Source organism: Chaetura pelagica, unplaced genomic scaffold, assembly GCF_000747805.2.
Source record: "Chaetura pelagica isolate M959 unplaced genomic scaffold, ChaPel_1.0 scaffold188, whole genome shotgun sequence".
NCBI classification, from domain to species: domain Eukaryota; kingdom Metazoa; phylum Chordata; class Aves; order Apodiformes; family Apodidae; genus Chaetura; species Chaetura pelagica.
In genome coordinates this window covers 767001-781730 of record NW_009954196.1, presented here as the reverse complement: position 1 = coordinate 781730, position 14730 = coordinate 767001, and the positions used below count along the sequence as shown (strand labels likewise).

Genomic DNA, 14730 nt, shown 5'->3' with positions numbered 1-14730 from the left:
GCAACAGATGGCTCTGTGTCATCTTTGCCTCTGTCAAAGGGAAGTACCTGAATTGGAATCCTTCTAGTTCCTATAGAAATGGACATGGTGACTCAGTTTTTCTATACTGGTTTATTGATCACTGACCACTCTCTTTCGTAGTGCAGTAGGTTTTCACAGTACACTTTGCTGGAAAACACGGTTTGTGTTCATTATGGTGCAATAAGAAGGCCACTGATATGTTTCTATCTTCTATTAGTTATTAACCTTTTTTAGAGTGTCTGGTTGCATGTAGACATGAGTCTCTTGAAATAGTCACTACAGGTATTTTGGAATGTTCCCTTTTTAGTAAGGTCAGCATAAATGAAACCGTAATTCTTTCAATAATGACTGCATGAAAGGAAATAACACTAGTGTTTTATAATAGATGTAATACATTCCAAAGAAAATTTCCAGGCTCTGCAACTGGCTTGCTGTTGTCCCAAAGAAAATTAAGCCAGGATAAACTTTCTCAGTGTCCCGCATTTACATGTAGACTTATGAGAGAGGATTTTATTGTACATCCATGATTGTTGTTGTCAGCACTGAGTTGGTGTGGGTGCCGAGCTCTTGTGGACTCTGGAAATAAAGGTGTCCAAAAGTAATCAGTGTTTGACTCTTGTTTATATTTAAATAAAAAAAATATTGGATGTTCTTTCTGGAGCATCTTGATCTTGCATTTAGTAGTACTTCAGAAGAAAACTGCTGGGCTTCCATGAATGCTCAGAAGTGTCTTTATTTTATAAAAATGTGGAGTCCCGCTTTTGCTGAACTGTGCTAATGATTTGCAGAACAGTCAGAGCAAAGGCAGAAACAAATTAATTCCTGATTTTAATAAATTTTTACTTAAGGGCTTGGACTGTAATTTTTAGTTGTTTTTTCCAGGCAATGGAAAATCCTAGCTGCAGCCTGACCTGTCCTTAGGCTGCACCATGCAAATACTGAGGAACTTAAAAGAGTATTTTAGAAATCATTAACATTATGAGTAAAATAAGAGGGATCAAGATGGGGCTTTTTACTTTTTTCCAGTTTCTCTGTTGCTGTACATGGAAAAAAAATGAGTTAGGATTATGTGCTTCTGTTTCAGGACTTAAAATGGCAGGAGAAGATTCCTATATTCTGGGAGTGTCTGATCCCCAAGTAAGTGGATTTGGTTTTTTTCAGTATCCCTGTGTTCTCTTCCAGCTCTTTTTTGGCTGTGTGTGATATTGTCCTGTCATTTCCTTGGCTTGACAACATGGAGATATAAAAGCATTCCAGCTCTTGGCAGAAATCAGGTTTGGGGAAATTTTGGGGTTTTTTTTCTCTAAGGTATTTTTGTGACCTCTAAAGTGCCTTGCCACTGATGAAATGGCTGAAATGAAAAGGAAAGCTAGGCCTGCTGGAGGAAGCAATTGAAAAAATACTAATTTTTGTGCCATGTGACACTTGGTCTGAAATTTCTCCATGGTGAGCATTGGTCTTCATCTGCAAATAAAGCCACTTATGTCCAAAAAGACCCCTTTGTATAATTTTTTGTGAATTTTGCATTGACGTTGATGAGTGAAGTGTTCCTTCACTCACAGAGATCAGTAGGCCTGGCTTTTCAGAAGCTCTTCCTGATCCCATTAGGTCATTTTGTGATCCACTTAAGTTGTGAAAATGGTGCTTTACTGAAAAGCTTGAGTGAAGAACAGATCATTTCTACTCATCTTAATTTCCAAAAATAAATTACTTAAACCTTTCTGCATTCTCCACTTCAGAAGAAGATACTTTGTATCTGACAAGAATTAAATGAGTTAAGACATGTCAGTGTTTAAAAAAAAAAGTAAATTTAACTTGAGTATACTGTTTTATTGCATTATAACTTGTAAATACTTTCTTAAGGAAGATAGTCTTATGGGGTTTAATCACAGAAGTGGAAATGAAAACTCATAGGTTCTCAGCAAGACTTTGGACAAGACAACTATGAATTTGCTTTTCAGAATTTGCCATCTAAGCTCTCTTAAATATGCAGCTGTTAGTGCATTTAAGCAAATGTGTGCTTAGAAACTTCTGAGCTCTGTGGTCTCATGATACTGATGAAACTTGGTCAGTACTATCAACTTTGCTTGCACTGTTGTTGCCAAAAAAAATAAATACAAACTGTTTACATACTGTACTGGGGTGTTAGCAGTTTCAGTATTTGGATAGAACCTGGATGTTCTTTGCTGATAGATGCTTTATAAAATTAGTAATGAAATATGTATTTTCTTTTAATATAGATGTTTGCAATGGATCAGTTAATGGGAATGAATGCATTATTTAATAATACAAATTACATCACTTCAGACTTGCCGCTACGAACAGGTAGGAACTGTTGCTCTTTGGTTGTGCTATTGTCTTGCTTTTTCTTCCAGTTTATTTTTTTGTGACATTCTTTTCAGAGGCATTTTTGTTTACACTCTTTTTATTTTATTTTTTTAGAATCATAGAATCGTTTAGGTCAGAAAAGACCTGTAAAATCATGAAGTCCAACCATTAACCTAACTTTCATAGCACTAAATCTCAAGGTTGTCAACTAGACTTACTACTTATTATACCCCTAGGCATCTCTTTCTTGCCCTCATGAAACTTTCAGTACTGAGGCAAATCTGATTTTCTCCTGGTTTGTACAGAAACATGAAAGTTTCTGTTATCTAAATGATTTGAGTGACCAAAGAGCTTTGAGCAACTTGGTTTTATACGTTATTTTGTATTTTTTTCTAAATTTGCATCTTCAGTGACCTACATGTTTGTATTGCCTGAGTTCAATGTATACTTTCTTTTTTTTTAATCATTGTTTCGTTTGTTGTAATAACTCTTAAGATGTGCTTGTTTTTCTCTAGTAAAATGTAGAATATATATACAACTTCCGGTATAATTCAAGTCTGTTTTTCCTTCTTGGTGACTTCTCTGTTTCCTGTAAAGTGGCAGTCTGGTATTAAAAGTACCTGACAATTTCCTGAATAATAACAGTAGTTTGAAAGTTCAGAGTCCAGTTTTGAAACCAGCTACTGAAAATAAGCAAATAACATTCTGCAAAGGTCTGATATGCAGTTTTTCCCCTATGGTCCCAGAACAGGAATATCAAATAGAAGTGTGTTACCTCTCAGCCAGTATCAGCTGCTTGATCAACCTAGGTCTGGTTTTGCTTATTAAATTTCTTTATAATTATTACTTCTTGTTTGAATTTAGAAAACTGTTTCTCTTGCTTAGTTTATTAGAATAGCTAATATTAAAGGAGGAAGGAAGTAAGAATTTATTTAGGTGTATGAAGTTTTTCTTAATTTATATCTCCAATAATATGTCTCCAATATAGCTATTATCTTTTCACATGACAACTGATCTGTTCCTGTTGCATCTGGAGGTAGCTGGTACCTTCTGTGTTGCAGATTGCTTTCTTTTGCTGAAAATGCAGATCACTTCTATTTGCAGTGTTTTATACACTTGACAGCAGTGAAGGGTAAAATGAAATAAGAAATTAGCTTTTTTTCTCGATAGGTAAAATTCCACCCTAAAGAAACACTAAATGCTGTTGCAAAAATAAAAATGAAGACATACTTACTGTTTCAGTTAAAGCAAACTTCAGTTTTCTTGACTGAAAACTAGCAAGGAAAAATCAAGACACACTTGGTACAGATAATTTTATTTCAAGATAAAATGTTCTGATGAGGAAAGCTCTTGACAAATATAGAAAAGCACCCAACAAATTAATGTTGCAATCATTTGTTTGCAGTGTGTTTTTATTAAGATATAAAATTGTTCAGTAAGATGCTTCTCTGTAGGATTAAAGGGTTTATGCATTATATGCCAAGGTTTTTTTTCACCTTTCTCACAGTTTCTTTGGCATGAAGATGATGATTAGAATTTTTATTTCCCCATAATCATCTCTCTTACATGTACCTTTTAAGCTTACTCTGTATTCCTCATACCGGACTCCTTCCATACAAATTTATCATCTATATAAAACTGATTTTCAGAGAGATATATATATATGTCCTGTCTAAACTAGAAAGAAACTGTTTTTAAAACCTTACAAGGAAATCAACAATTTACTGACTTCAGTCACAGAAAACTTACTGGGCTAAGTCTAGTTCTATCCTTAATATGCAAAATTGCTTAGAAAAGGAGGGTTTTTTTAACAACACTGCTCCTGACACTATAGGTGGCAAGTTTCCTGCGTACAAAATGGGATTTAATAAAGGATCATGGGTTTCATGTTATCACAAACAAAAAGTTAATAATAAATTTTAGATAAAGTTGATGATTTTAATGCCATAGTGATTTTATTTCTTGAGTAATATCACTATAATGCTTACTTCCTCACCTGGTTGAAACTATGGTCTGTCATTACTGTGGAATAGCTCTTCAGTTATAAGATAATATAATAATTTATATTTTGTGCTCTAATTGTTTCCAAGCAGGAACTAATTATTTCTTTCTGCACAGCAAGACCATTTAAAAATTCATGCAGGTTTTTCCAAAAGTACTTCCAGCTGAGATATAGAGAAGGTGAAGTAAGTGTTCTGAAAAGGATTTTTCTCTAGGACAGTTGGATGTTTTAAACCGAAAACAACAAAGACACTAATGGTTGCTCATGATTTGGTATGGTGCCTGCACCTTTCAAACTGCATTCATAAATGCACACTGTCTGCCCTTTTACAATGGCAGGCAGGTTTAATGTGTAACTGTGGGTTGCCATATCATGCCAGCATAGTGAATCAACAAATAGCTGGGGAATTTGGGGACTTTCTTATGGTAGATATTCTGCTGTTATGTTAATATTTACAGTAACAGCAGAAAACCTTTGAGATGTTGGGGCAAAGATTTTCTCAGTGAGGTTGTCAGTGCTCAAGTGTCTTCGCTTGTTTCTTTTTCTATCCCCTATCTGCCAGTTTTAAGTAAAAATTAGAGTTGGTTGTTTTGGCTCTAAAGCTCTAGTAGATAGTTATGTGGTTCAAGCTCTACATTTACATTTAAATCTAGAAGGTAGCCACTGTGTGCCTTTGGTGACAAAAAGATGTATCTATGATACATGTCATAACAATGCAAGCTGCAGGACTGAGCCGTGTGTGCAAAACATCACCAGTAGAAAGGGCTGTTCTGGAGGACCTGGCTAACAGAGGAGGTGAGGGGGGGACTTGACCACAGCTGGTTGCAGGTTAAATTGTGTGGCTTCAGGTACTAGATAAGCTGGTAGATAAAGGACCACACTAGACCTGTGGTGCTGCCAGACTGCAGGGGGATCCCTCCAACCTCACAGACCCCTTTTTTCTTTGCTGTGATGGGAAGAAGAAACCAAGAGGGAGCCTAAGATGAATACTCCTTTGGGAAGTGTGTGTGCAGGGTGAGGCCTGTGAAGAGGAAGAAAGAATGTAAGTGTTGGGAGTGTCAAGATGCAGGAGGGCCTCTGACTCAGGCAGGAAGGAAAATGAAGAAATGTAGCAGTTGAAGAAGGCGTGGGGAAGTGGGACTGTGACTCAGGCTGGAGGGGAGGCAGTGGGATGTGAGTTGTTTTGTGGCAACGGGGGCGAGAATGCAGAAAAGGAAGCACTGAAGCATACCTAGGATGTGGCAGACTGCAGCAAACCCCCATCAGGCTGGAGGACTGCATGTTTTAGTTGCAGTTTTAAGCCTTCTGACTGCACCAGTGCCAGGCATATTGTAAGGAGTGCTCATGTCAAAACTTGGCTCTTGGCAACCATGGGAGTCACTCCTGTGTAGAGGTCAGCTCCACAAGTGTGTGCTGCCTCAGTCTCTTAGGGCAAAAGTAGAAGTTAAGTTATGCATCAAATATCGTTCCTTCTTGTGGTTGTTTAACACTTAAAGGGAGATTGCTTGTTGAATGAGAACTTGAAGCAAGCAACTTCCCAGCCTAGAACAGAGGTGCAAAAAATCATCACAAATCTTGTCATTATTAAATCCTCTTTCAAGATGGGAGATGATTCTCCCCCTCCACTTTGCTCTTGTGAGACCCCACCTGGAGTACTGTGTCCAGCTCTGGAGCCTCCTTCAAAAGAGGGACCTGGAGCTCTCAAAGTGAGTGCAGAGGAGGGCCAAGAAGATGATCAGAGGGCTGGAGCACCTCTCCTGTGGAGGCAGGCTTAGAGAATTGGGGCTGTTCAGCCTGGAGAAGAGAAGGCTCTGCGGAGACCTTTTAGTGGCCTTTCAGTATCTGAAGGGGGCCTGCAGTGGGGAGGAACCTTTTGCAAGGGCCTGTAGTGGTAGGACACAGGGCAATTGTTTTAAACTGGAAGAGGGTAGATTTAGGTCAGACAATAGGAAGATGTTCTTTCCTGTGAGGGTGATGGAACAGGCTGCCCAGGGAGGTTGTGGCTTTCCCCTCCATGGAAGCGTTCCAGGCCAGGTTGGATGGGACTTTGAGCAACCTGGTCTAGTGGGAGGTGTCTGCACATGCAGGGGCATTGAAACTAGATGATCTCTAAGGTCCCTTCCAACCCAAACCACTCTATCATTCTGTGTACATCTTCAGGTTCTTACTGTCTGCTTAAACCAGACATGCCTACTAATAGAAATGAAATATTTAAAAACTTCCTATGCAATATTGTATTTTCCTCAGAGGAGAGGATCAGAGAGACAAAAGGAACCACACATAGCTGATGTTAGGCTCTCTGCCTAATGTACTTCTAGGAAGTATTTAGTGAAGACTGCTGCATGAAACCCTTCCCTAAATAAAGTCCTTTTTATAGTCAAAATAATATGCTGCCTAGGCTTGGAAGTTACCTTGATCATTGCCGCTTTGTTTTTTAAAAGCGTTTCAGATATAATTAAGTGTCTTGCATTAGAGTGCCTTCTCTGTACTGTTACTTGGATCTGGTTCAGCTGCTATAATAGAGAATGTTTAGTCACAAAACCCAAAGGTTAAAACAAGACCTCACAAAACTTTATTTTAAATACACTGGTACATGATTTATATAATCTGGATTAATCATCACAGACATTTAATTTGCCTTTGTACATTTACACTGCTGCTTTTTGCACTTTCCTACTATTGGTATGTAAGATATTTTGATACTTTAAAAAAAACCAGTATATTTGTATGTTTTTTATAAGCTTTTTTTTCAAGGGGGCATAAAAAACACAGTCCCAAGTACCATGAAAGGTGAAACCATTTCAGTGGTACGAAGAATTCCCCTTGAGCATTCCAATATGCCAGTATTGTGTATATTTCTCTCTTCTCTCAGGGGCTTGAATTTCCTTATGCTGAGGAAGAGTTGGAACTTGGGTCTGATGCATCCTGGGGGACTGCTACAGCCCCTTCGCTGTTGGATAAAAGAATGCTTACTTTTCTGTCTAATGCTTAACAGAAGGCAGTCCATACTAAGCCAATTTATATGCCTTGAAAACTAATTCCTAAGGGGAGAAGAGCCAAGTAACAATCACTTGGCCCATAATGCCCTGGAGGCCTGATTGAAAGCTGAACTACACAGTTGCGTTTTAGGTGCATTATTGTTGCCAGTGCCCAGAAGATACAGAGCTTCTGAATTGTTAAAGTCTAAAATTTTAGAAGCCTAAAACATGGGAAGGTTAGAGGTCTGTGAACAGAAGGCTTAAATTTATGTGCCCGTGTGATGCTTAAACGCAACTCAACTCATTTTGACTCTGTGTTAGAGGCAAAAAACTACACCAAGGCTAAGTATTACTCTTTTAAAGTTTCTGAAGTCCAAACTGTTCTTCATGCTTTCTAATGTAAGATGATGTGTATATGATCTTGAGGCAATTGCTTTGCACAAATGCAAGATTTTAATTGTAGCACCATTTACTTTTTCACAGGAAGAGTGTTGGACTTGGGTAATAAATGAACTTTATATGTGAAATTGTTGTGACTGGCATTTGCACGTAACTTTGGCATGAAGCTAATTTGGTTGCTGAGTCAGTTCACTTCAACAGCAAAATACTAATTCCATCTATTAACATATTTATCAAGATTCATTTTGAGAGAAGCCTGTTCAGTTAAGACCTGTGCTGACTATAGAGATATGAAAGTTTTGTTAAAGTGAAGTTGTATTGAGAAGCTGAGAAGGATGCATGTAGTTATACTACAAACCATAAATTAATTAATGCTCTGCCATTTTTATTACCAGTGAACATTACACCTGTTGGCAAATTAAAGTTGATGTAAGGATGTACTTCTGTGCTGAGACCAAGTACTACCTAGTTTGAGGTAGCTGGATGGTATGGTACCTGCAGAGGTTGCAGCTGTTTGGAGGTAGAGCACACCCATCAGGCAGGGCACAATGTGCTTTATGTGGTTCCAAGCTGTGCCATGAAGATGTTGCTTGTCTGCTCTGGAGCTTTCACATGTCCCAGTGAGCTTGCTTGATTCCTTAGCATCACAGAGTGTAAGTGATGATGATGCATGATTCCAACAGGAATATAACTGGCAACATACTGTGTAGGTATTCACAGTGAAGCTGTCGTTTGGGATCATCTTTGTTTTAATTTCTAGCACTGTGATGTGAATATTCTTTCCTGCTTAGCAAGAGGCAGGAAAGAACTCCTGCCCCTTGGAACTGTTGTTTTCAGACTGGGGAATGGCTTGTGTTTTAAGAGGTATTTTACAGCCATCCACCCAGAGCACTTTCCTTCTGGATGCAAATAACCAACCAGTTAGAGCTTTGATTAGGTGATGAATTCTTAGGACTGATTGCACTGACTTCTCCTTGGATTTTAGAGCCTGCTCAAAGGGTATTTAAACTGGTGAATTTTGGATGAGATTCATGGTATGAGTAGTGCAAGACTGAAAGTTGTTCAAGGAAGTGTTCTTTGAAAGATATACATAGAATTTTAGTAGAACATAATTCTGTGTATTGGCATCATGCTCAAAGATGCATCTCAGAGTCTGTGTCTATAGTCAAGTGTGTTCAGTGTTTTTAGAGGCACAATAGAACGGTGTAATTAGAAGTGTATCTGAAATTATTAAAAGAATGTAAATCGTTTAGTCTCCTCAATTCCTGGGTTTTTTTAAAATCAGTTCTGACTGTTAGGGCATGTTGAGACAGTTTAAATTCCTCCTATATTCTCATACCTCAGAGCTTCCCATTGGCTGTCTTTAAACTTTCAAAAGCACCTATTCAGTAGGATGCCCTGGGGTCAAAATCTTAGGAGTATAGTCTTCAGAGCCCAAGGGGTTTAAATACAAAAGTTAACCTTGCCTCAGAAAGGCCAGACTGCTTGTCAGTGGCAAGGGGAGGATCTTCTTATTACTCACCCTTTGCAAGTCTTACCTGAGTGATGAGAGCTGGTTGCCCTTCTTACTCCACTGCTCTTAGGAAAAGTTAGAAATTACAGACTGCCAAATGATTATTTATTAAAATTTAAGTTATAAAAGATGCTGAAGTGCTTTCAAAAATTTTATCTCAAGACATTCAAGGACATCAATTTTACCCCAGCAGTTATGTCATAGTAATAGGAATATAATGTGTATTATGTCTTTTTTTTTTTTTTATGTTAGCAGATGGACCGTATCTTCAAATCATAGAACAGCCAAAACAGGTAAGAAGAACTCTACATTTTGAAAAGTTTTAAGGTAGCTATGTCACTATATTCAGCTTTGAATAAAATTATTACTTAAAGTGAGAGAAAAAAAGGTATTAAAGAGGTTGAACTCTCATAACAAATGTTGCACTTAGCCACCAGCAGATTTTCCTCTCACTTTTGTAGTTACATTGTTTCCTGTTTTGTTCTGTTTTCATCTTTGTCTCTCTGGAAGTGTCATGAGAAAAAAAAAACCAACAAAACCTGAGGTTTTTAAAAACATGTCTTGCTAAGATAGACTCTTCCTCTTAGAAATTACTCTTACAGTCCCCTGGTATTTTGAAATGTAAATTAGTAGACTAAACATGGAAGATTTTTAGAATTTGTGTCATTTTTCTTGAAACACATGGAATAAGGAAAAACAAAAACATTTCATGCTGGGGTTGATCAGCCTGGAGAAGAGAAGGCTTTGGGGAGACCCTATAGTGGCCTTCCAGTACCTGAAGGGGCTACAGGCCCCCCCCTACAGGAGCTACAACCTCCCTGGGTAACCTATTCCAGTGTCTCACCACCCTCATTGTAAATAATTTCTTTCTAATGTGTAACCTAAATCTACGCTCCTCCAGTTTTAATCCATTACCCCTTGTCCTCTTGCTACAAACCCTTGTAAAAAGTCCCTCTCCAGCTTCCTTGCAGGCCCCCTTCAGATACTGGAAGGCCACTGTAAGGTGTCCCCAGAGCCTTCTTTTCTTCAGGCTGATCAACCCCAGCTCTCTCAGCCTGTCTTCACAGCAGAGGTGCTTCAGCCCTCAGATCATCTTTGTGGCCCTGCTCTGGCCCCTCTCCAAGAGCTCTATGTCCTGCTTGTGTTGGAGGTTCCAGGACTGGACACAGTGCTCCAGTTGGGGTCCTACAAGAGCAGAGCAGAGGGAGAGAATCACCTCCCTTCACCTGCTGGCCACGCTGCTTCTGATGCAGCCCAGGACATGGTTGTCTTTCTGGGGTGCAGGCGCACATTGCTGGCTCATGTTGAGCTTCTCATCAACCAACAGCCCAAAGTCCTTCTTTTTTCAGGCCTGTTCTCAATCCATTCTCCACCCAGCCTGTGATTGTGCTTGAGATTGCCGCAACCCAGGTGCAGAACCTGGAAGCTGGCCTTGTTGAACTTAATGAGGTTGGCATGTGCCCACCTCTCAAGCCTGTGAATCCCTCTGGTTGGCCTCCTTTCCCACCAGTGTGTCAACCTTGCCACACAGCTTGGTGTCATCAGCACACTGGCTGAGGGTGCACTCGGTGCCACTGCCCGAGTCACTGACAAAGATGTTAAACTGCACTGGTCCCAGTACTGACCCCTGAGGAACAGCAGTTGTCACTGGTCTCCGTTTGGACATCGAGCTGTAGACCACAACTCCTTGAGTGCAGTCATGACTACTGGATCTGTTGAACTGCAGGCATAGAGGTCAAGAGGGGCTGGGTCATCCTGTGCACTAGGACTGCAGAGGTTGCTTTGCCTTTTGTGCAACTTGTGTTCAAACTCATCATAGCTGAGCACTTCACTTGCAGTGCCATCAGTCACTCAGTGCACTGTAGGAGGGCAAGTATGTGCCTAAGGATTAATTGCATTGTCTGAGCAATATCTGAACAAAAGTCAGATCTTTCTGTTTGCCTGAAAAACACATTTCTGAACTGAAAGGGCTGTAGTGAGGAAAGTATTGAAGTTGATGATTACGGAGTGATTATGGAGTAATTTCGGAACTGTGTTGTTCAGTGTCAGCTGATACGAAGTTTGAATTCAGAATTGTCTGTGATTAGAAAGAAGCCGAATGAATAGTGACGGAGGGTGCAATACTAACTGGGCTGTTTGGACAGATACTGGGAGCCCTGTGCCAGAAATTGCTGAACTGGGCAAGTAGATCTGAAAGTATTCAAAGTTGGAGCACACATGAAATAATACAGTTAATCAGATTTAGAGTTACCAAATACATTTGCTTAAGAATTACATCTTTTGTGCTTTCCAGATTACCCTGTCAATTAAAGAGGATGTTATTTCCTCAAATAAAAATGTAATAAATGAATAGCTGGACTCCAGAAGGGTTGCTAATATCATACAGTTGCCTAGGGTATATTCAGACATTTATTTATGTAGCTGAGATTAAAGTGCAGCCTTTCATTAGCCCTTGAAGCTTCTGTGCTGTTCCTGGACTCCACCTGGAGATACAGCTTTCACATGCTCTCCCAGAAGCATTTCTGGGAGAAAGAAGCATTTCTGTTTCATCCCTGTTCTTTTCTTTATGATGCTTTGGACATGCTCTATCATTGGCTTCAATTCTCTCTACCTAGCAGCAATTATGGGAGAAGGTATCTGCTCCTGCACTGTCCGTCTTTTAATTCTTGTTTTGAGCATATAAATAGATCTCTGCTTCAGAATATCTTGCCACCTATCACTTACTGAAAGAAAAAAATTATGTTGCTGCTTTGTTTAAGAGTGAGAACAGTTTCTCCAGGGCTACAGTTCAGTGGTGCTTTGTCAGCCAGCACTCTGATCGCATTTCTGGGATGAACAGTTGTAACTTTTCTGTTTGTGGGCTGTTTGAGAAAGTTTAGTTTGTGTGTGTTCACATGCACTCTCGTGCTTTTTTTTTTTTTTGCCTTTTTTTTTTTAGTTTTGTTTCTAAACAGCTTTCAAGTTTCTTTTTACTTTGTTTCCACAGAGAGGGTTTCGTTTTCGATACGTGTGTGAAGGGCCTTCACATGGTGGACTTCCTGGTGCTTCTAGTGAGAAGAACAAGAAATCATACCCTCAGGTCAAAGTAAGTACATGAATAATTGATTTTGCAAAGCAAGTGCAAGTGGCATATCTATGTGTATAGGACTTTACTGCATATCAACCTTAATTTGTGTGAATTTACTGAAGGGCAACTGTATTGCAATTCCAACTTTCAAAATGGAGTTGATTTTGAAAAAGAAGCTGTCTTCAGATCTGTGGAGTTATTTTGGCACTATATATATATATTCTGGCAGCTAAGCAGTGAGCTTTCCTGCACCTACCCCCTCACTGCCCTAGTGCAGACTAATGGAGCTCTTCTTTAAAGTAGTTAAGGCTAAAGCAAGTCCTGAGCTGCTCAGTTACTCCACTGCTGTGTACTGCAAAGCTTGAGACTGGTCAGTTATTCCACTAGAAGATGCTCTTGACCAAATTTTCCTTATTTTTCTGTTTATGTTACTCCTTATTCACTATCTCTAGGATACTCTGTTTTTAAGGACTTCATTCCTTTAAACAGAAAATTTCTGATTTTAATGTAAGCACCATTGTGTTCAGGTGTTCACTGGAAGTTTGTGGGGCTTTTTTCTCCTGGAAAAAAATCAAGAACATTAATCAAAGAAACATTCTCTGCTAGCACAATATAAAGATTGTAACAGTGGTGATTAATCATTCTAGGACTAGAGGACATTCTTTGCCTATGGTTCTTGCAGCAAATTCTTTTTCAGGGAAAGTGGGGAAAAGATGCACTGTGTCTTTTCAGTATTTTTTTTAATGCAATGAAAGTCTTTATATTGGGTTACCTCTTTGAACTTTTGCACTGCAGATTGTCTCAGGAGGAGCAGGGTTAATGTTCAGGTTTGGTTCTAGGATTATCTCTTACTCTCTTCTCCATGGGGTGAGAAGGGGAAGGAAGAGTGGCAAGCAGCCTCTTTTTTGGGGCACGCCGCTCCTCAGGTTTCTCTGCAATATGTGTGTAGTTCTTCTGGAGTCCTTGAGAAAGGCTGGAGTTTGGAGCAGTTGTATCTCCCTTCATGAATCAGTATGACCATGACTCAATGGAAAATAATCAGCATTGACTTAGATAGCCTAGGGTGTTAATTTTGTAAATTGAGAAGAAGCTGGGAAAGCTGATTTCATGCAGCCTTGCAGAACTCCTATGAAAAATTACTAGCCCAGGCAAAGGTTCTGCTTGCTTTTCCCTTGCCTATTGTTTTGGTAATGATGAACCAATGAATGAAATTTCAGTGGTATGTTCAGTGAATTTAATTTACCTCAAGCCAGATCTTTGGATTCCAATCCAATCTGTATTGATAACAGTACAAATGATACTCTGTAAGGTGTGATGGGTTGCACAGTAGCATGACAAGGAGTTGCGTAATAAAGAGTTATAGAGGAAATGGAATTTCTCTGTGAGTAAACTAGAAAGCAAAATGTTCTTTGGCTTTCCATCAAACCCTCTGTTTTCATTGATCATCAGATTTTAATTTCATCTAAAGATTCCACACACACACAAGTGTGTCCCTCTCCTCCCTCCCTTGCGTCCTATTCTGTGCATCTGGGTTTTTCCTAGTATAAATCCCCACATGGCAACACCTGCTGGGAGAGGCTGGCAAGGGAACACAACAAGTAAATTCCTCAAGGCCATTGCTTGTTAGTGCCTGTTCCCGATTCAAGTTGTGCCAGTAAAGACAGAAACATTTCACACCTTTTCCTGTAAGTCTCTTCTGTGTTTTGTCCGAGGGTGCTTACCTTGTCATAAGTGAGGTGAGCACAATTGAAGATCACTGGGTTTTGTTGCTTTGGGGTTCTTTTGTTTTGTTTGGCTTTTCTTTTTTACTCTTGCACCAAGTTTTTCAACATAAAACTTTCATTTGTTGATCATAGTGCTGTGAAAGGACAGTAGTAGCATGGGCTTTGGCTGTACTGTGGAAAGGAGGTTTTGTGATGGATCTTTAATCCTTGGCCTGGTGTGGTCAGTGCAGTTCACGTTGGAATCTTTTGCTTGGCCAACTCTGCACGGAAACCTGTTGTAATTTACCAGTAGCTGCCATGATTTCTTGAAAACAGGTATCTTCAGTGCACAAAAAACATGGCAGTTTCCCTGCTCACTTTTTGTAGGATTATGGATTTAAGTCTGAAAGAAAACTTTTATCAGATAAAACCTCTTGTGTAAAATGGACATTTCAACTTCACTTCTCTTGTTTCCTACACCTAGTCCCTAACTTGTGGCTGAGCTGGAACACAAGATGTATCTTCCATTTAAAGGCTGGGATGCTGAAGACTTTGCTGTGTCTCTGAAGATGTTTACATATTTAACCACCTCCTGTATAGTATATTAGGAGATGGTGTAGTTCAGGATTTAGTGTAGCAGTTCTGCAATGCCAGTCTTTACACTTAAGACAAATCTGCACTGGCTAGCAAAGTGAAACTGATGTAAGACCTCTTATTTT

General features: G+C 39.4%; 1 protein-coding gene across 1 annotated transcript in view; it reads left to right on the top strand.

Moving 5' to 3' along the window:
- Positions 1-1113: 1113 nt before the first annotated feature.
- Positions 1114-14730, top strand: part of NFKB1 (nuclear factor of kappa light polypeptide gene enhancer in B-cells 1) — a 47606-nt gene continuing 33989 nt past the window's right edge. Inside the window, exons 1-4 of the mRNA XM_010003177.1 lie at positions 1114-1158; positions 2262-2346; positions 9494-9534; positions 12228-12326. Of these exons, the coding sequence (XP_010001479.1) occupies positions 1114-1158; positions 2262-2346; positions 9494-9534; positions 12228-12326 (270 nt within the window). The remainder of the gene's footprint in view (positions 1159-2261; positions 2347-9493; positions 9535-12227; positions 12327-14730) is intronic.